At 34.7% G+C, this 18,676-nt stretch overlaps 3 protein-coding genes and 1 pseudogene across 7 annotated transcripts; 3 read left to right on the top strand and 1 right to left on the bottom strand.

The window, feature by feature from the left end:
- The first annotated feature begins 911 nt into the window (after nt 1–911).
- Nucleotides 912–5,477, top strand: LOC149516694 (protein phosphatase EYA-like; annotated as a pseudogene).
- A 314-nt stretch (nt 5,478–5,791) lies between these two features.
- On the top strand, nt 5,792–8,244 carry LOC111315031 (protein LOL1-like). Its single transcript, XM_022916655.2, has 6 exons — nt 5,792–5,991; nt 6,327–6,476; nt 7,062–7,175; nt 7,340–7,453; nt 7,569–7,678; nt 7,940–8,244. Exons 2-6 carry the CDS (start codon nt 6,416–6,418, stop codon nt 7,976–7,978), a joined length of 438 nt encoding a protein of 145 aa, XP_022772390.2. The 5' UTR covers nt 5,792–5,991; nt 6,327–6,415; the 3' UTR covers nt 7,979–8,244.
- Nucleotides 8,245–11,490: 3,246 nt separating this feature from the next.
- LOC111304799 (ferredoxin C 2, chloroplastic-like) lies at nt 11,491–13,935 on the bottom strand. Of its 2 annotated transcripts, XM_022901768.2 has the most exons (6): nt 13,529–13,935; nt 13,263–13,326; nt 12,784–12,872; nt 12,205–12,273; nt 11,904–11,948; nt 11,491–11,713 (listed from the first exon to the last, which is right to left on the bottom strand). In XM_022901768.2, the coding sequence occupies exons 1-6, from the start codon at nt 13,766–13,768 to the stop codon at nt 11,669–11,671; spliced, it is 552 nt and encodes a 183-aa protein (XP_022757503.2). In that variant the 5' UTR covers nt 13,769–13,935; the 3' UTR covers nt 11,491–11,668. The 2 variants fall into 2 exon arrangements, 1 of the variants encoding a protein (XP_022757503.2); XR_016344931.1 differs by lacking the exon at nt 11,491–11,713 and having other exon boundaries at nt 11,919–11,948; nt 12,020–12,273.
- Nucleotides 13,936–13,953: 18 nt separating this feature from the next.
- LOC111304780 (AP-2 complex subunit mu-like) lies at nt 13,954–18,557 on the top strand. 4 transcript variants are annotated; one of them, XR_016344929.1, is made up of 14 exons: nt 13,954–14,274; nt 14,479–14,656; nt 14,804–14,894; nt 15,344–15,438; nt 15,588–15,677; nt 15,760–15,808; nt 15,884–16,022; nt 16,238–16,354; nt 16,744–16,834; nt 16,915–17,057; nt 17,182–17,250; nt 17,334–17,448; nt 17,935–17,979; nt 18,058–18,557. XR_016344929.1 is itself a non-coding variant. In XM_022901715.2 (13 exons), exons 1-13 carry the CDS (start codon nt 14,192–14,194, stop codon nt 18,136–18,138), a joined length of 1,317 nt encoding a protein of 438 aa, XP_022757450.1. In that variant the 5' UTR covers nt 13,954–14,191; the 3' UTR covers nt 18,139–18,557. The 4 variants fall into 4 exon arrangements, 1 of the variants encoding a protein (XP_022757450.1); XR_016344928.1 differs by having other exon boundaries at nt 17,158–17,250; XM_022901715.2 differs by lacking the exon at nt 17,182–17,250.
- The last annotated feature ends 119 nt before the right edge of the window (nt 18,558–18,676 follow it).

Raw genomic sequence — 18,676 nt, 5'->3', positions numbered from 1 at the left:
TTAAAAAATTTAAAATTAATTCAAAATCATAATATTCAGTTCGATTTGAATTTTTTTTATTCGATTTGAATTAAGTTTGGATATTAAATGTATATATTAAGTCGGATTAAATTTTGAACTGGGATATGAAAAATAAAAAAAATAAATCAAACTAAATTATATATTTTTATTAGTTTTTTTTATATATTTTTAAAATTTTTATAAAATAAAAATAATTATTTTATATAAAAATATATTTAAACATATTAAAAATTTTATTAAAATAATATATAAAAAATTAAATTTTAAAAATCAATTAATTAAATTAAATTGATTAAATTCGATTTAGATTCGATCGATTTAAAAAAAATTTAAATTTAAATTTAAATTAAAATTTAAAAATTTATATTATTATATATTATTTAAAAAAATTAAATTAAATTAAATTCTATCAAAATCGTTATCATCTTAACCTTCGACGGTGGGATCATTTACAAGTTACTTAAGTGTGAGTTAACTTATTTGACTGAAATAATAGAATAAAATCCAAAAATACCAATCAATATCAATTTCAACACAATTTATAATTTAGCCGGCCATCACTTCACGCTGTCAAATTGGACCAAATCTCCATTTTACCACTTTGAATTTGATCAACAAACTCAACAACATTTTATTTTTCAAATAACACGCCGACTTTCTCTATAATTTTTTCAACACCATATTTTTTATTTTTAAAATAAAAATTAAAACTCGTTATTTAAACACCAAATACATACACTTATTATTGAATAAAATGTTTGGGTGTATGGTTTACTTTTTTTTGTTTTATTAATATATATATGTTATAAATTGAGTTAGGTTATCTTATACATCAGCTTCCTTGTTTAAATCTTCCATAAATAAAATTTTTTTATTTTTTTATAAGTGCAATGATTTTTCGTTAGTATTTTTATAATTAATTAATTATAAAAATTAAAGAAACTTCTTGGTAATTAGGTGAAATTATAAGACCACTTTGGCCAATATGCTTTTCGTAATTGTATACAATTAATTTCAAAGCCCACTGGCCGAGCCCTTTTTAACATCGTAGTAAGTTCATAGCAGGCCAGAGCCCAATGCCAACCCATCCTAATTTGTGCATCTTGAGCTGAAGTTCTCATGTTTTCCCTTAACATCACTTGATTTGCTTAGTATTTTTTTTTTTCAAAATATAGCACGGGTAGTTTTGGAGCAGTGTTTAGCTGGGAATGAAGATCCTACCTTTGGTCATACTGCCGCTGCCGGGATTGTCAACTCTAATGATACGGGACTCCAGCACATAAATATTTTGGTGACTTCTGGGTCTTTGATTCCTAGCCCTGTTAAATGTTTACTCTTTGACTTGACAGTTTGATATAGTATGAAAATGGTGTGTAATCTACTGATTTTTCTCCCTTCTATTTACTTGAAGTAAATTACAATTTTTTCATATCTCATGTTGAAACTGTTAGGATAAGCCTCTACTTTAATTGGCATAATTATCGCATTCTGCCTGCCTATGCATGTTTTCTCTTATATTCTATCTCATATCAGTTGGTATCTTTATAATAAATATCATAATGTAAGCTGTTTTCTTGGTCCAATGGCTGGAGTACTCGAGAAGGGGCGTCCTCCCTCTTCTTGCTTCTGTCCATGGGGAGTTCAGGACTTGATTTCAGGTCCTTGGGACAAACACCAAGGGACTTACAAGTTAGCTAGCATCCTAATGTTATAAGGCGGTTCACTAGTGCTGAAGTTATCAACAGGATAATCATAGGGGTCCCGCATGTTATGATGCAGTTTATGGATGTTGAAGTCATTGACGGGACAATCATAAGGGTAGCATTGTTGACGGTTAAATGCACTTCTTTTAAAAAAAAAAAAAAAAAATTCTTATCCTAAATTGATGTTAAAGTAAAGATATCTCTTGTTAGCAATGGCTCAAGGAGTTAATATTTCATCTAATGATCATGTGGAATTGGAATGTTGGACTCTACCACAATAGCAGTAAATGAGATAAGTCAAGCTTTTTGGCCAGGTCTTGCTTACTGTTCTCTTCAGTTGAAGAAAGCTTTCAGCTGGCCTAAAATTGATTTCACATAGACGATTTCCTTCAGTGTGACAAGTTCTTTTAGAATACCTGCTTTGCATCGTCTCTGAAAGGACTTTTTCCCTTCCTTATAGTTCCAGCAGTTAAGGTAGTTGTCATATTTATGGAGGTCAATAGATTGCATACAGATTGATTGATCCCATGTTGCTCCTGAATCTGATTTTCTTTTGTAAACTCATCATTTATCAAGAAAATAAAAGAATCGACTGACGATATACCAACAAATTTGTTATTTCTCCCGTTTATAGCTTTTGGGATGCAGGGAAACTACAATGTTTCCAATGGATCAAGGAACGTTTTAACAATCAAAATGTCCGTTTTGTGCAATTGGAGATGGATGTGAACAGTGTGAGGCAGCGCAAGCCGTGAAATGGCCTTTTATCAGGATAGATTTGCAGCCTAGTAGTTCTCACAGGTTTCCAGGCCTCACACTTAGAACAGTGGGTTTCTATTTCTCTATTGTGTATGGAAGTCCTGATTCAGAAAATCATGAACAGTAAACCATACTTCTCACTTGATATCTATTTTTTTTACTGAAGAAATGGAAATCTATATGTACATAAAATCAGAGTTGAACCAGGTGGAAGTCCTGTTTGTCAACAATAGTATTGTTTGTATTAGACTAGCCATTGAGCAACTTCTCAGGCCATATATTGATTGTAGAATGTATAATTAATCTAGAAAATTTGTTCTTGATGATACCATTGTACCTTGTGCTAGAACGACTTTTTTATGGAATAGTTCTTAGAATACATCAACTTTTACAGATCACAATGGAAAAGTGTGGCAATTCATATGGGAAATTTAACCTTTTAGAAATGTTTTATCACTTCTTGCCTTATTTGTAGCTTTGATTGACAGTATTTAAAGATGGTATTGTTAAATGCGTGCTTACATTCATATATTGTGCTGTTACAATACAACCCATCAATGGTGAACGTCAGAGACAACATCTGAGAAAGTTTAATGATGGCTGTTTTTCTTTAATATATTTGGTTCCATATTTTGCCACCAGAAATAGATAAAATGCATTTCGAAGATGTATTATTAATAATAGCCTCTCTTTATGGTAGTCCAGACTTAGATATGTCGGTGTCTGAAATTGGACTTTCTTCTGATTCTTTGACAACTGTTTGATATCATCCATAAAATGTCCCCTCTCCCCTCCTCTCTTCCAAAAACCAAATTTTCTTTCCTTGCATGCCAAAATCCTCAGAAATGTGGTTGAAAATCCAATAGCTAACTTCTTGGAACGGGGTTAGATATGCAGACTAGGCATGGACTGAAATGTCAGCATCTGATGTTATGGGGCTATAAGTTTGGACAATGGGGTTTTATTTTTGCTTCTTGTCCGAAAAGACATTTTCAGCTCTTCTGAAAAAAAAAAAAATCTGTTGGCTCTGTTAGTCATTTTACATGGTTATTTTAAGTAAGATAAATTAAGGAAAGGGATTTAACAACAAAGCATTCATCAAATTGAGTCCACTTTTTCCCACAGGCTGCAGACCTTATCTTATTAGGTCTGTGGCCTGATTTCATCCCAGATTGAGTGCCATAAATTGGGATTATCCTTAACCTTGAACAAGATTAGATTAGATTGCAAATCCTTTCTTGTATTTCTATTTGCTTAAACAAAGAAATGGGTCTGATTAATTGATTACAGAGTGAAAGAACTGATCAAGTGGATGTTGTTGTTTTGCTCCTTGATTCAGACCTTTTCTGTCCTGTAGTTATTAGCAAATGAAAATTGTCTGGATGATTTTCTAAGATAAGATTGTACAACTTCATTGCAATTGTTTGTCGTGTAAATGACGCCTTCATGACGCTCAAAGAAGTTTCTATTGGTCATTCTTTTGGCTGTTGTGGTTTAAAAAAAATCTCTGAAATGGTATATTATGACAGCTTTATCTTTATAGGGCAACAAGATAAGCAGGTCAATGATTCAATCAAAACCATTTAATGAAATTGCCTGGAACTGGAAGCAATGGGTTGAAATTTCATAGCATGTTCTGATGAGGCTGACGTGCTGATGCGTTGGCAGATATATTAGGCTGCACAAATGTTGATTTCGATTCAGATAATGACTGCAGTATGTACAGGAAAAAAACCGATTAATCAACTTACACAATTTACCATCTTGGGTACTGTTCCAAAAATTCATCCAGCTAACTTGTTTCCTTTAATAGCAAAAAGTTATGGCAAGTAAAATCCACAAGCTCAGGATGATTTTTTTAGTTGGTGACCAGCTGACAGCACATGGGTTTTTTCATGGAGAGATCAGAAACCTTAAGGCAGTTAAGCTGTCCATCGTCCGAAAGGATAGCTGGGCCCTACAGACAATGCTAGTTGGGTGCTCCTCCGGATGCCCCCACAGAAGTATTTATGTACTGTAAACTAATGAAACTGTCTGTCGTCAATGTTTGAATTATGGTCCAACCTATTCATTGTTCTTGCTTGAGGCTTTTCCATTTTTTTTTTAATAATGATTTGAGAAAAGGGTTGCTCTTTGAACAAGAAATCATGTACCAAAAAAATACCAGTGCAATACTACTCTATAATTTCCACTTTTCCAGTTGTTCTTTCTCAATACAATGATTCTTCTTTGTTCATGCATCAATATCGACTGATTTGATTCTTTAGCTGCATATAATAATAATTGAAACAGTATCAAAATCAGCTAATCTTTTTCAGCAGTTCATTCAAACAAATCAGCTAATCTCATGCTGCTGAGAAAATAAGAACAAAAAGAATTCTACCCCAGATTTCAAACATTAAATTCTATTAGTAGCATGTTGTCCTGAAGATGCACAAAAAACTCGGGGTTCTATAAAATGGAGAAAATTAACTTACAGCTGCGAATACTTGAGGTGGTTCTGTTTCTGATAGGCATAGCTGATATTTTCATGCCTTTGCCATTTTCTTTTCTCTTTTCTTCTTTCTTTCTTTCTTCATTTATGTGTTTTGATGGTGATATAACTTAGGATATCTAGCTACATCGAAGTCCTAAGCTAACAGAAAGGGATCACAGAGATCTAACACGAGGAATTAATGATTCTGAGACAGGATTTAGGCTTTCATAGGCCCAGAAATAGATGAATTAGTCCAAACCAGCCAATGTCTTGAGAGATGCTGAAAAAGAAAGATATGGTAGATGCACAAACCAACATCACAACGATTCTGTCACATTCAATCCCCAAAACTCGACCATAATAATGCAAGGGAAACAGGACCACCAGAAAAAAGTTATGGTTTTGCCATACATATAATAGAGCCACTGCCAGAATGATAATTTTGACAGATTGTTCCTAATTTGCTTTTACCACGTGATGTGGCTCACCGCTTAGCCCTCCATTTCCTCCATGGGAGAGGAGCGTGTGGCTTAATGCTACAATCACGTGCATGCGATTTTTTACACTAAAAAGCAAAGCTCCATGGGGGGGGGGGGGAGACTGGAGAGAAGATGTGGGGCCCAAACTTTCTGCCCCAAAGTTGATCTTGATATACCACCAAAAGAAATGGAAGTTAAACTCACTGATGACCAAACAAATCAATCTATTATGGGATTAAAATGAGTAAAGATCAAAAGCATAAAGTGAAATTTCAAATTGCATTTTCACCAATAAGAATTGAGGAGGAAACCAATAAAAATCTCCTTTGACACCAACTTCTTAATCTCAGCAGAAGGAGAAAGTGAAAAGCTTTTCTTTTCTCTCTTTTTTTATAATGACAAAATGAAAGCTTTCAATTGACTTTTACTCCCCAAGATGAGCTGATAAAGAACATGGTAAAAAAGAAAACCATTTTAATAACTACTTTCTCTTCATCTTTCTCCATTCTAAACTTAAACTTCTCTCTCTCTACTTCATCTGCAAATTGAACAGGTATGTGTTTTTTTCCCACTTCATAATGCTTAAACTGAGTTTCTTTTTTTATCAAGTGTCCTCAAACTTTCTTTTTTTTGCATATATATCCATTTACACCATCTTGCATGGTTCTATAAGAGAGTTTCCAAATTGGGAATTAAGTATTTTTGTTAGTTACGCAACTCTCATAAACTCTTTTCCCCATCATTTCCCTTCTTTCTCACAGTTAACTGGCATAATTTTTAATCATAGTCCATTCTGTTTTCACTTTTGGGCACTTTGTGAGTTTATCGTTGTTGCAATATTTATGCTGTTTCTAAGTGTTCTTGTTTTACTTTTTGTCACATGGTAAGAATGGGAGAAAAGATTGGTGCCCTCTGTTTTTAAGGCAGTGAACTGTTAGAAGCCAGGAAAGGAGAGTTGACCTCCGTCTGATTTTACAATGCCAGCTCCTCTTGCTCCATATCCGACACCTCCAGCGCCATATACTCCTGCAACCAATGGTATCTTATTGTCTTCTGTTCTGCGACAGATTTATCTTGAAACAATGTGAATTCTATTATTATTTAGTTGCTGAGACAAAGGTGTGGACTTTTTTAAGAAACTTTGCTGGGACAGTGGCACTTAGATTATATATTTTCTTTCATTGCCCTTTCTATCCTTCAGAAATGAGTTAAGTCTCATTGTAACTACATATCGAGAAAAGAGAAAAAAGGATCCAAGCAGTATATTACTTTCTGAGATAAAATTAAGAATAGCAAATCTAAAACAAATAGAGTTTCTGATAAACAAGTAGGGAAGAATGTCTGCAGTTATCAGTGAATGGTTCAGGGTGTCTGCTTCATTTTTCTTTCAACCCTTTCCCTTTTCTTTTTCTGATATGCATGCTGCAAGGACATGACTAGTGCATTAAGATAAAACATTCCAACTTTAGTTTGGGTTCTAACAGGCTTGGCCTCATCAACCAATTGGTCAATTATAGGAAATATTATGAATCTATTGTTCTGCTTCAACAAAGGTTAATATGTTTCTATCTTCTTTTTACTCTTCATTTTCAACTTATCTAGTGGCCATATCTATGTCTTCAGGTTCTCAAAGCCAGCTTGTGTGTTGTGGATGTCGAAATCTATTACTCTATCCGGTTGGAGCAACTTCTGTGTGCTGTGCTGTTTGCAATGCAGTAACAGCTGTGCCACCTCCTGGTACATCATCTGCCATTTACTTCATTGACTTTTTAAGCTTATGTAACCCTGAAACAATCACATCGATTGAATCTTCCTTCTGTCTTAAGTTATTTCTATCTCGTTAAATGAAAAAAAGTGGAAGGCCTATGAGTAAAATGTATGTCAAAACTCTGAAAGTACAGGCACAGAAATGGCCCAGTTGGTTTGTGGAGGCTGCCATACCTTGTTAATGTACATTCGTGGAGCCACAAGTGTTCAATGTTCGTGTTGTAACACCGTCAATCTGGCCTTGGAAGGTATGCTTAAACCTTTTCATAACTTCAATATTAATGTTTCTCTCAAGCATTCTTAAGATTGAAAGCATTACTATTTCTTTGGTGTAAGCTTCAAATTTTGCTTCATTTCTGACAGCAAATCACGTGGCACATGTAAATTGTGGGAACTGCAGAATGTTACTCATGTACCAATATGGCGCACAATCTGTAAAATGTGCAGTTTGCAATTTTGTGACATCAGTTGGGGTCAGTACACAACTTGTTCTCACTCACTAACTGTTTAATAACCTTATGATTCACTGTCTTCTTAGCAGCCTTGAAGTACAAGTTCAGAAAAGTAACCATAATATCTAATCATACAATTGGATTATACAGTTCAATTTTTTTCATAACTGCAAACAAAAGAAGGGTTCTATCTCTGTGAAACAAGTGCAATAAGATTTGCTTGCAAGTTTTTGTTTTCATTTGTTTGCTATGACATCAATGTTGTGTCATTGAATGATGCAGGGCTCAGCAAGTGCTGCCGAGCAGAAGTTCAACAGCTAAAATTATTTTACATCCCAAGTTGATTATTAGAAACTACAGCCTGGGTTTTGCACATTACAAAATATCCTCCTCCACGGGTGCATTCCTCAGCAAAACTGTTGTATAGAGTTATTTTTCCTTTGCGTGACCTATTTATGAATAAGCAGTCTATGTATGAAAAGTATTTCCATCAGACAAGACTTTAATAGGTTGAACAATCGGTTCTCTTCTGTAAGATAACTTCGTTTTCTTTTACTTAGCCATGAGTACGAGTGGCATTAAGTTTATCTCTGATACTTTTTTTTCTGCCATATAAAATTATCAATGGTCTAAGTGTTAGGCCAAAAAACCTTTCACACTAGTGGAAGCGAAATCAAATGATCAATCAGACACATAAGCAATAATAATTTAACGTAGTTTGATCCAACTGATTTACGTCCACATATGAGAAAAAAAATTCACTAGTTGTAGAGAATTATAAACATACAAATCAAATCAACTTCACTCAATAATCAATACTCATAAGACACTCTCAATCTCCTCTAGTCCTATGACTATGAAATATTCTCAATCTAAACAAACACAAATCCTTGTGCATCCTTTCAACACAAACAAGCACATATCTATATGCACCAATACATCATAATAATGTAGATCCTCTCAATCTCCTCTAGTCCACTCTCAAACATTCAAACATACACATTCATAAGACATAAATCTCTAACACTCCTATAAGATGTCTATCTCACAAAATCTTATAATTCTCTTATATTTTTTTTTTCATACCTAACCCTGTAGAGACTTCACCTATTTATAATCATACAAACTTGCCCATTAAGAATCATTTTCTTCTTAGAATTCTTTTCTTATAAGTTAAACTTGTCTATTAAGAATCATTTTTCTCTTAAAATCTTCTTTTACAAATTTTTTTGTACATCAAATAATATTTGACCAATCTCAAACAAATTTTTTATGAAATTTAAGTCATTATTCTTGACACTAAATTCAAACAACTGTTTCAGTCGTTCAGGATATACTACAAATATTGACCAAAGAAAATTACATAGGGGACCAAAGAGATATTTCATAGCAAAATATTGAGTTGCATGTTTCAGAAGAATCTAGTTGATAACATGGTAGATGATGTGTGATGACATCAATAATAACCTCTTCAGATAAGTTCACAAATAATCTTTGATTCAGCCGTATCATTATAATCGACATTGAGGTTTATTTGTATCAAAATTGCGAGATGAGATCAGAATACTAAATTATCTCTATTGCTCAAAATCGATCGTGGATTCTTTCGATCATATTAACTCAGTCTGGTCTCTAGATTATCATTTAGAAGAGTTTGAAGATCCAAGACCAACCCTCTTACCTCAAAAAATATCTTTAGAATATGAGTTGTACATTAAGACTGAGTAGGATTTTTGGTCATATTCTACAACAAGCACTAGATACTTGATAGAAACCGGATTCCAGGGCTCCTTGCATTTATTCTAGACTTGCATAGTTGATATTAAAACTGTTGGTGAGAACATAATACAATCAGCTGGACCAAAACATGAAACACCTTTTTCTTTTTGTCTGTTAATCTTGTTGAATTAAAAGCCTCAAATTAAATCATATCAACGAAAGCAAAATCAAACAATAAATCAAACACACAAGAGATAATAATTTAACGTGATTCGATCCAACTGATCTACATTCACGGATGAAAAACAAAATCCACTAGTTATAGAGAATTACAAACTTACATCAAATCATCAACTTCACTCAATAATCAATACTCATAAGACACTCTCAATCTCCTCTAGTCCTATGAAGTATTCTTAACCCAAACAAACCCAAACAAACCCAAACCCAAACCCTTATGCACCCTTTCAACATAACCAAACATATACCCATATACTCTCATATATCATACCTATGTAAATCCTATTAGTCTCTCCTAATCTATTCATAAATAAACATACACACCCATAAGACGTAGAACCCTAATACTTTTTCTCTTAAAATTTTTTTTTTACAAGTCTTCTTATCCATCAAATAATAGCTGACAAATCTCAAATAAATCTCTAACAAATCCTAAATAAATCTCTAACAAATCTCAAACAAATCTCTTATGAGATTTGAGTCGTTATGCCTAACAAAACTTTGATCTCCATAATTAAGCTAAATTCTTTGTAAAAATGGTTACTTCTAGTAAACATTATATATATGAAAAAGAGTTTGACAATTTAATGATTTTGCTGTTTTACAAGCCAATTTTTAGGTTCTTTCAAAACTCCCTAATAATAAGTTAATTTATTGTGCTAATCTGATGTCACTTTCAGATGCCATTAATCAAACTATAATATCCAAAGGCATATTCTTTGTGACTCTGACTAATGAAGTCGAGACGACAACACATCAATGGCCAAAGCTTATGTTGTCCGCAGGAGCAAAGGATCTAAATTTTGGGCCTATAGACCGCGACCCTGTCCCAGGAAATTATGCCTTCAGACCAACGCCAGTGGTGTCTTTATTTATGTAGGGCCTTAATACAAGGACAGTAGAGGCCCAAGATTTTGTCGTACATGGTCCATGTGACCCAGGAATAGGCCCACGCCCAACTTCATGAACCCTTTGGTCATCTCAATTATACATGGAGAACAGAGAAAGTGGGAGTAGCGCTTTTAAATTTCACAAGGGAAAACAGCTTGTAAAGCTACGTTGGCACTCCTGAAGGCAAGTTCTTTTTCTTTCTTCTTTGAAGCTGATAATTGGATTACCAGAAAGTGAACTATTGCAGTGTGAATTACAACTAAAAGGCATCATGGCCTTTGAGGCAAATTGAGCCTGAAGACAATGACTTTTTTTGTTTTGGGCCGAACAAGTCACTGTTTTTGTTCTAATTATGTGAACCGGTAAGGTTTAAGGGCCCATAAACAGCAACGACCTTTTTTTTATCCTAAAAAGAGATCAGAGGACATAAAAAGGGCAAAAACTTATTTTAATGGATCATAATCAACAAATTTTCATTAGAACAAACACAATTGGAGGGCCATAGTAAGACTTTTTGGTGGTTGTATCAAAAACTTGAAATATGGATTCCGCCTTCATTTCTTGAAGATTGTTTTCCTCCATTTCTTGAAGGTTATAGTTGTCTAGAAAATGTGCTCAGTGTCAATGGGTGGAATTCACGATTCAGGGTACTTTGTTCAGCATTTTCCTAATAAATGGCGGTCCAAATTATAAAAAGATCAGGTGGAGCCTCCAACTGGCATAGCCGGCGGAATCTCAGATGGCTTACACATCGTTGGAATTTCTTCAAACAACAACAGCTTCAGCATACACTTGGACAACCTTGCATTATCTCTCACTCCCAATCTATCCTCACTTTGAAGATGCTGGCTATGTCGAGATTAATGTACCAAGAACCAATAGAAAGGTTATGTACATGCAAATGATCTATTATGGATTATGACAGATATAATTAACTGCGACCTTATGTAGTATGGCAACAAAACTGCTGAAAATGATAAATTGGCACAAAGAAAATATAAATTGAAGAAATTCACACATGTAACTTAAGAAGTCAACAACGTCCAATTCACTGAGTCATAATCATGGTACTTTAGTGGGGGTAAAATTGGAAACATTGTTATAAAATGGCAAAATAAGGAATCCGCAGCGAGCTTTACATGGTTTATGCTCAACTTCAGCTTATTCATCACCCATGGCTATCTCCAATGCATAGTCATCCCTTTCCTGCCAACGTTCAACACATAGAATTTTAAGATCACTTAAAAAAGTTATGAGAATTAAGCATTAAAATCCTGAAGAAACAATAGCTGTGCATCAGCTCAGCTCCCTTTCCACTTCAATAACACGCTTTTGTCTTTAACTACTACTTGTTGCATATTAGTATGTACAATTTTTTTCGGAAGTCAGGGCTTACAATTGGTCCTCGAGCAAAATATCTTCCAAATTGAAGCCAGTACACCTGCACATGGCAGAATATTCACATTATTATTTGATCCATACAAACAAAGGCTTAAAGATCTCAAGTCCCACATAAATTATCCAAACTCTTTATTTCGTGGTGATCAGATAAATGTGGATGAAGTCCCTGTCACCAGACATTTGAGGCACTTCATGCAGCGGTCAGCCTTGATTTGTTAGCAATAACTTTATTAGCTTAACATACAAACAACTGTTAGTGCTTCTCCTTGATAGATGGTTAGCATATTGCACGCTACCTCATCCTCATCTTGTGTTTCCACTTCAAGATCAGACGACGGAAACCCCACACATAGAAGTGCATATCCCTGCATTTAAGACCCCAAAAAACGATAATAAATTTGCTATACACAAACACTAAGGTGGAAAGATGAATAAGAAACTAAGTTTGTTAAAGAGGGAGAAAGCTCCTCAACATCTAACTAGGAAGATTAAAGCCTCATCTGAACAATAAAATTCAGTTATGACCTCCAGAAATTTCAACAAAGTTTAAAAACATCAATTTAAACAAGTTTACATGTCTTCGCAATCAGGCAAGTATGCTCTTAATTTGATTAATGTACTCAATCAAACCCTTGTCATTAATCTTCCTCTGTTTATGTTTGCATTCCCTATGTGTTTCGATACTCTCCTATTAGTTAAAAATTCATAAATTGGCTTGGCTTCATATAGCAACCTACAGTACAGTAAAACTGAGAACCAGACATGAAAATACGAGAAAATGGCATTGAAGGTTTGAGTTCAAACACAAATGCCGACTAATAAGCAAACAAACAAATGAATTTATATTCCATAAATCAGAAACACAATAGTCTTGCCTTTGCTTTCAATTCAGCAGATATCCCAAGAGCTTCAGGCTGTCTGATTTCTCCAGACTTTACACGTACGGCGCAGCTAGTACAGCAACCTGCCATGTAAAGGAACCATTCATCAAAAACAATTTCATCTAATACACAAAGATTGCCATTAAGTGATCAGCAAAACTCACATCATCAATAACTGTGACACCTTTCATGACATTTAAAAAACAAAAATACCGCTGCAAAATTTAAACAACAATATATTATTTAAAATTTTAAATATTTATTTTCATCCAATTAAATTTTTGTACATTTATTTTCACTCAATTAAACATTACACATAACCATTTTTCTTTTAATAAAAGGTTTCATTAATGAAAAAAGATATTTAAGGGTTTAATTGATTGAAAATAATAATAATAAAAGCTTAGATGATTATTAAATTTTAGTGTAGGAGTTTTTTTTGACCTTTTTGCCAACAATATATATGCATATACCGTGCCTGCAAGCGAATGGAAGTGCAACGTTTTGGGATTCAGCCGTATGTAATATGTACTGGTCCTGCAATTTACATCAAATAACCCTAAATCAGTCTCTAATCAATCATTTAATAAGTTGTTCTAATGAATAGCCTAAGAAATTAAAATGCGAGTCCAAAAAGATTACTTTAATTGAGAGTCCTTTGTTCTAATCTAACTAGAAAATAGTTCAATCACATCTCTTCGGCATTTTCTCAGGAAACAAACAGAGTGGAACGTCGTACCTCAGGAACAAGAAATTCGTGAACGACACCTTGTTTTCTGTCGTGGACAGTGACTTTATGAGTGAGAATTGAAGGAGGAGAAAGGTTGCCGTTTGGGATGGTAACGCTCACCGGCGTCCGGAGCTCTGACGTGGTTTTCCGTCGGCATTTGAAGGAAATGGAAGGAAAAATGCTGCGTTTAGGAGAAGAGAGTTGCCGGTGGAGTGAAGCACAGGGGATGCAGGGAACCACAAGGTCCATTGATAACGGTTATAGAATCTAATCCGTTGTTGGTGTCGAGGAGATAAAACCATTAACAGGAAAGAAGGATAGATATCCTACTTTCGTGTGTACACAATGTATTGTAGAACTGAATCACCGTTGATTTAGGTTTTAACAATTCCATTTTTTAAATAAAATAATACTAAAAGACCGAAATTTCCCTTGACCGGTAAATCTATCCAGCAGCGAACTTTACAGCTCTTTTTCTTTTGAAAAATATTTTCCATTTCCTGTTCAATTCTCTTCTTCACTGATGCTTTGATCACCAAACCAAAATCGAACGCTAACGTCCTCTATTTCTCAAGATCCGGTTCCGCCACAGGTTTCATCCACCACCGATCCAGTCATTTCCCCAATTGATTTCACTTCCTTTGTCCTGTTACGCGATCCGCTGGATCGAAGATGCCGGTGGCTGCTTCTGCTATCTACTTCTTGAATCTCCGCGGTGATGTCCTCATCAATCGTCTCTACCGCGACGATGTCGGGTAACTCTGTTTCCTTTTTCCTTCAATTCGAGTTACTATAGATAGAATTAGTTTCGCTGAGTTTGGTGCGAATGCATCTAGGTTTCTCCTGATAACTAGTTTTCGTTTTCAATGAAACGGCGATGTTTGGGTGAGGTTTATGATAACTTCTTAAGCGTCTTAGATTTTTTTGCGTGTGTTTGATTCGTATAATATTTCATTTAGGGGAAACATGGTGGATGCCTTTCGAATGCACATTATGCAAACGAAAGAACTCGGTACATGTCCGGTGCGACAGATTGGAGGTTGCTCTTTCTTTTATATGAGAATCAGCAATGTATACATCGTAATTGTTGTCAGCAGCAATGCTAATGTAGCTTGTGCTTTCAAGTTTGTTGTTGAGGTACTGAAGTTTTCTTTCTTCTAATTTTCGACAGGTGATTAGTTTTGTGCATTAGATATAGAAAAGATTTACCGTAAATTCCACTAGAAAATGTGCAATTCGATTTCTCTATTGCAGTTGACGTTTTCATTGTTACTCCTTTTGCAGGCTGTTGCCTTGTTCAAATCTTATTTCGGTGGTGCTTTTGATGAAGATGCCATTCGTAATAATTTCGTTCTGATTTATGAATTGTTGGATGGTATGTGGTTCACGGACAGTTAAAATGTTTCTCCTTCCTACACATCCTCTTACTTGGTTTATGGTGTGTTTAGATACTTTTTTTTTGGGGGGCTTAATTCATGATGTTCTGTTGCAGTGCTATATTGTGCATTTGCTAAATACCTTTGATTCTCAACTCTTGGTGTTATGGATTCTAATATGAAGCTGAGATTAACAACATTACTAGTGGTAGCAACTGAAAGATATGAATATTACTTTCAGACTCATTTGATCTATTGGCCAACTATTAAATAAGTAGTAATATAGTTTGTGTCTCTTGGGTTGCATGTTAACTTCTATGCCAAATATTTATATTGAGGCATTTGTTTTGCTGAAAGGAAGGGTGAAGAAAATCATTTAATTTTTCGGTTAAAAGCTTCAAATGTTATTTGAATGATTAAATGCATGATGTCCGGATTGATATTGCAGAAATTATGGACTTTGGCTACCCACAAAATCTTTCTCCTGAAATTTTAAAGCTTTACATTACTCAGGAAGGAGTGCGGTCCCCATTTTCATCCAAGGTAAGTTGTATTTTGTGTAATACAGGTTATTGTATTTTGAGGATTGATGCATGTAGATGTAGTCAATACTCATGATTTGTGCTTTAACTTTACTTAAAAGTTGCATTGTCATTAACCATTTTCATTTTCTATGTGCAATAAATCAATAGCCCTCAGATAGGCCTGTTCCAAATGCAACTTTACAAGTTACTGGTGCCGTTGGCTGGCGAAGAGAGGGACTTGTTTATAAAAAAAATGAGGTGATCTAGCTTCTGAGTTCTGTCAAATTCCTTTCTCTAATGAATGTGGCAGTTCCACTGGTTTAACATTTGTTTGTTTCAGGTCTTTCTGGACATTGTGGAAAGTGTAAACTTACTCATGTCTTCAAAAGGTTGGTATTGGTTTTGGTAGCATTTTTGTTTGCAGATGTCTGTTTGGCTGAATATTAACCATTTGGTGATTGCAGGCAGTGTTCTGCGTTGTGATGTTACCGGAAAGATTCTTATGAAGTGCTTCCTCTCTGGGATGCCTGATCTGAAGTTGGGCTTGAATGATAAAATTGGGCTTGAGAAGGAATCACAATTAAAATCCCGTCCTACTAAAAGGTGGTTTCAATTTGCATTCAAGTCTTATGCCATGCTGTTTCGCTTTGTTCATACATCATCCTCTTGTTTTCTTTCTTGTAAATATTGCAGTTTTTATGATGGAATTTTTATGGTCATCCTCTTATTGTCATGAAGTCTAAATTTTCTGATGTTGCTTGCAGAGCATGCAAGTTCAGCTTTATAATTTCTATCTCTTACAATGCTACATTTTGCAGTGGCAAGACTATTGAGCTGGATGATGTCACTTTCCATCAGTGTGTGAATCTTACAAGATTCAACTCTGAAAAGACTGTTAGTTTTGTGCCGCCGGATGGTGAATTTGAATTGATGAAGTAGGCTGAGTTGTCATCCCCCTTATTTTACTTTGTGCTTTAAGTTTATGTTATTCAGTATGAAACATCAGTTGTAGCAAAGTTTTGTTACTTTATATATCTGTGAGTGATTAGTTCTATGTTATCTATAGCTTGCTTCTTAGACTACCCTGCTGTGTTCATTTTTTTTTTTTCACTATGTTACTTTCCGAATGCTTCTGTTGACCACAGCTGCCATTTGAACCTAGAAATCTGCATATAGATTGTGAAAATGAATGCTTAATGGTGCCTGGCTCCATTTGTTCCCTTTCCTATTGGTGATGAGTCATCTCAGTTTTCTATGTTTCCACCATACATAATTCTTTTATATATACTTGTTTAATGTTCTTTTTGACTTGATGGACGCATAGGTACCGCATTACCGAGGGTGTTAATCTTCCCTTCCGGGTATTGCCAACAATCAAGGAACTTGGTCGAACACGAATGGAAGTAAATGTTAAGGTTTGTAATCATACATTTTGAAATTGGCATATTTTGAAGTTCGTAGTTCTGCTGTTTGCTTATTTGTATTAATATTTCAGGTTAAAAGTGTCTTTGGAGCAAAAATGTTTGCACTTGGAGTTGTCATCAAAATTCCTGTCCCAAAACAAACAGCAAAAACAAGTTTCCAAGTCACATCAGGTCGAGCAAAGTATAATGCTGCTATTGATTGCTTGGTTTGGAAGTAAGTGTCTTAGTTTGTTAATATGTACATATCTTCTGTATTCCACTTTAATATTGAAAATCTGGCTGCCTGCTTTCTTCCCATCTTAAAAATGGATTAGCCAAAGACATTTTGTGCGCTGCAGCCCCAACCACAGCCCTATCTCTGCGCCATCTATTTTCCAATCACCCGATGAGTTTATTATCCTTTACTAGTCAGTGAATTTCACTCTAATTATGATTTATCTCTTGATTGAATTCAGTAATCACTCAATGCTATATTCATTTGAGTTTCTAGGATAAGAAAATTCCCTGGACAAACAGAGCCAACCTTGAGTGCAGAAGTTGAGTTAATTTCCACAATGGCAGAAAAGAAGTCTTGGACTAGGCCACCAATTCAGATGGAATTTCAGGTGCCTAAATTGATTACTATTTTTCCGCTTAATCATGTTGAATTCATTTTGGCTGTTTTTAATGCAGTATCTTTTCTTGGAAACTATAGAAAAAATATTGTGATACTTGAAATTAGTATCCTAGTTTTGTTATAATAGAGATGTTGTACTTATTTACCTATTTCCAATCCATGTTGTTGGCACTATCTTTTAAAGGTTGAATTCCATGTATGCTAGATGTATAAAAGATTGGGAATTGGGGGATGCAATTTGGAATAGTTGGATGATTAATGGATTATAAAAGGAATTAAGATCCTGTTTGGTTCTTCACACGTCTTTGACAACAAAACCTGATTATTTGCATTTCATGAAAATGACAAAAAATGTCAATGTTGGGTGACTTAAACAGGGGATATGGACACCTTACCATGCTTTTAGAAAACTCTTCTCTGAATGCCTTCAGACAAGCGAACTACAAATTTAATTTATTCACATTTTTCTTCTCAGGTTCCAATGTTTACAGCCTCTGGTTTACGTGTCCGATTTCTTAAGGTAAACATTTTTATTTATTCTGTATATGTGATCCCTGTTAGGTGAACTTGCCATGTTGACTTGATCATTGTTTTGCAGGTGTGGGAGAAGAGTGGGTATAACACAGTTGAGTGGGTTCGCTATATTACCAAGGCTGGATCATATGAGATCAGGTGCTAGAAATATGGGATTGCTACTGTGAGATTGTTTCAGAGAAATTTAGTGGTGATGAGAATACTTGCTACCTATTTCAACGAAGTAGGAAGCAATTCCTGCATCTATTTCACCTTGAGGATAAGGTGAATGAGCCTTCATTTCCCACTAAAGGATGCAGCTTGTGTTCTGGTTTCTTGAATTATTAGGCATTTTTTCCTAAGTAATGGAGTTTTGTTAATATGATTATTTCAAGTGAGTATTTGGTTGTTATTTTTCTTGTACAAGTCTTGCTCATATTTAGAACAAAAACATAGTGCCATTATTTCATGATCCTGTATTATTTGGTGCATATTGTCACTCATTTTATTGTTTGTAACCATTCATCATCAGTTTTAAACGAGTATAACTGGGATAGCTGGAACCTGGAAGTTTGGATTTTGGAATTGGATTCATCTGATTGTAGTGATTTCACTGCTTGGGGTTAGACATTGCTGTGAACTTCCAAATATTCTGATGCAACATTTATGTTTTACCTGGATGGCAAATTATCTTTTGCTTTCAA

This window comes from Durio zibethinus, chromosome 9, assembly GCF_047325235.1.
Source record: "Durio zibethinus cultivar Kanyao isolate XHJ-2024 chromosome 9, ASM4732523v1, whole genome shotgun sequence".
In the NCBI taxonomy this organism is placed as follows: domain Eukaryota; kingdom Viridiplantae; phylum Streptophyta; class Magnoliopsida; order Malvales; family Malvaceae; genus Durio; species Durio zibethinus.
The sequence above is the reverse complement of the archived record's forward strand: the minus strand, read 5'-3'. Positions and strand labels throughout refer to the sequence as shown.

Excerpts from the sequence above, each read along its gene's own strand:
- LOC111315031 (XM_022916655.2), top strand. The coding sequence starts at position 6,416 with ATGCCAGCTCCTCTTGCTCCATATCCGACACCTCCAGCGCCATATACT. Across the intron at positions 6,477-7,061 it reads ATATACTCCTGCAACCAATG|GTTCTCAAAGCCAGCTTGTG; the intron begins GTATCTTATTGT and ends CTATGTCTTCAG. Across the intron at positions 7,679-7,939 it reads ATTTTGTGACATCAGTTGGG|GGCTCAGCAAGTGCTGCCGA; the intron begins GTCAGTACACAA and ends TGAATGATGCAG.
- LOC111304799 (XM_022901768.2), bottom strand. The coding sequence starts at position 13,768 with ATGGACCTTGTGGTTCCCTGCATCCCCTGTGCTTCACTCCACCGGCAA. Across the intron at positions 13,327-13,528 it reads ACGAATTTCTTGTTCCTGAG|GACCAGTACATATTACATAC; the intron begins GTACGACGTTCC and ends TGTAAATTGCAG. Across the intron at positions 11,714-11,903 it reads ATTTTGCTCGAGGACCAATT|GAAAGGGATGACTATGCATT; the intron begins GTAAGCCCTGAC and ends GAACGTTGGCAG.
- LOC111304780 (XM_022901715.2), top strand. The coding sequence starts at position 14,192 with ATGCCGGTGGCTGCTTCTGCTATCTACTTCTTGAATCTCCGCGGTGAT. Across the intron at positions 15,439-15,587 it reads GGTCCCCATTTTCATCCAAG|CCCTCAGATAGGCCTGTTCC; the intron begins GTAAGTTGTATT and ends ATAAATCAATAG. Across the intron at positions 17,449-17,934 it reads CAATTCAGATGGAATTTCAG|GTTCCAATGTTTACAGCCTC; the intron begins GTGCCTAAATTG and ends TTTTCTTCTCAG.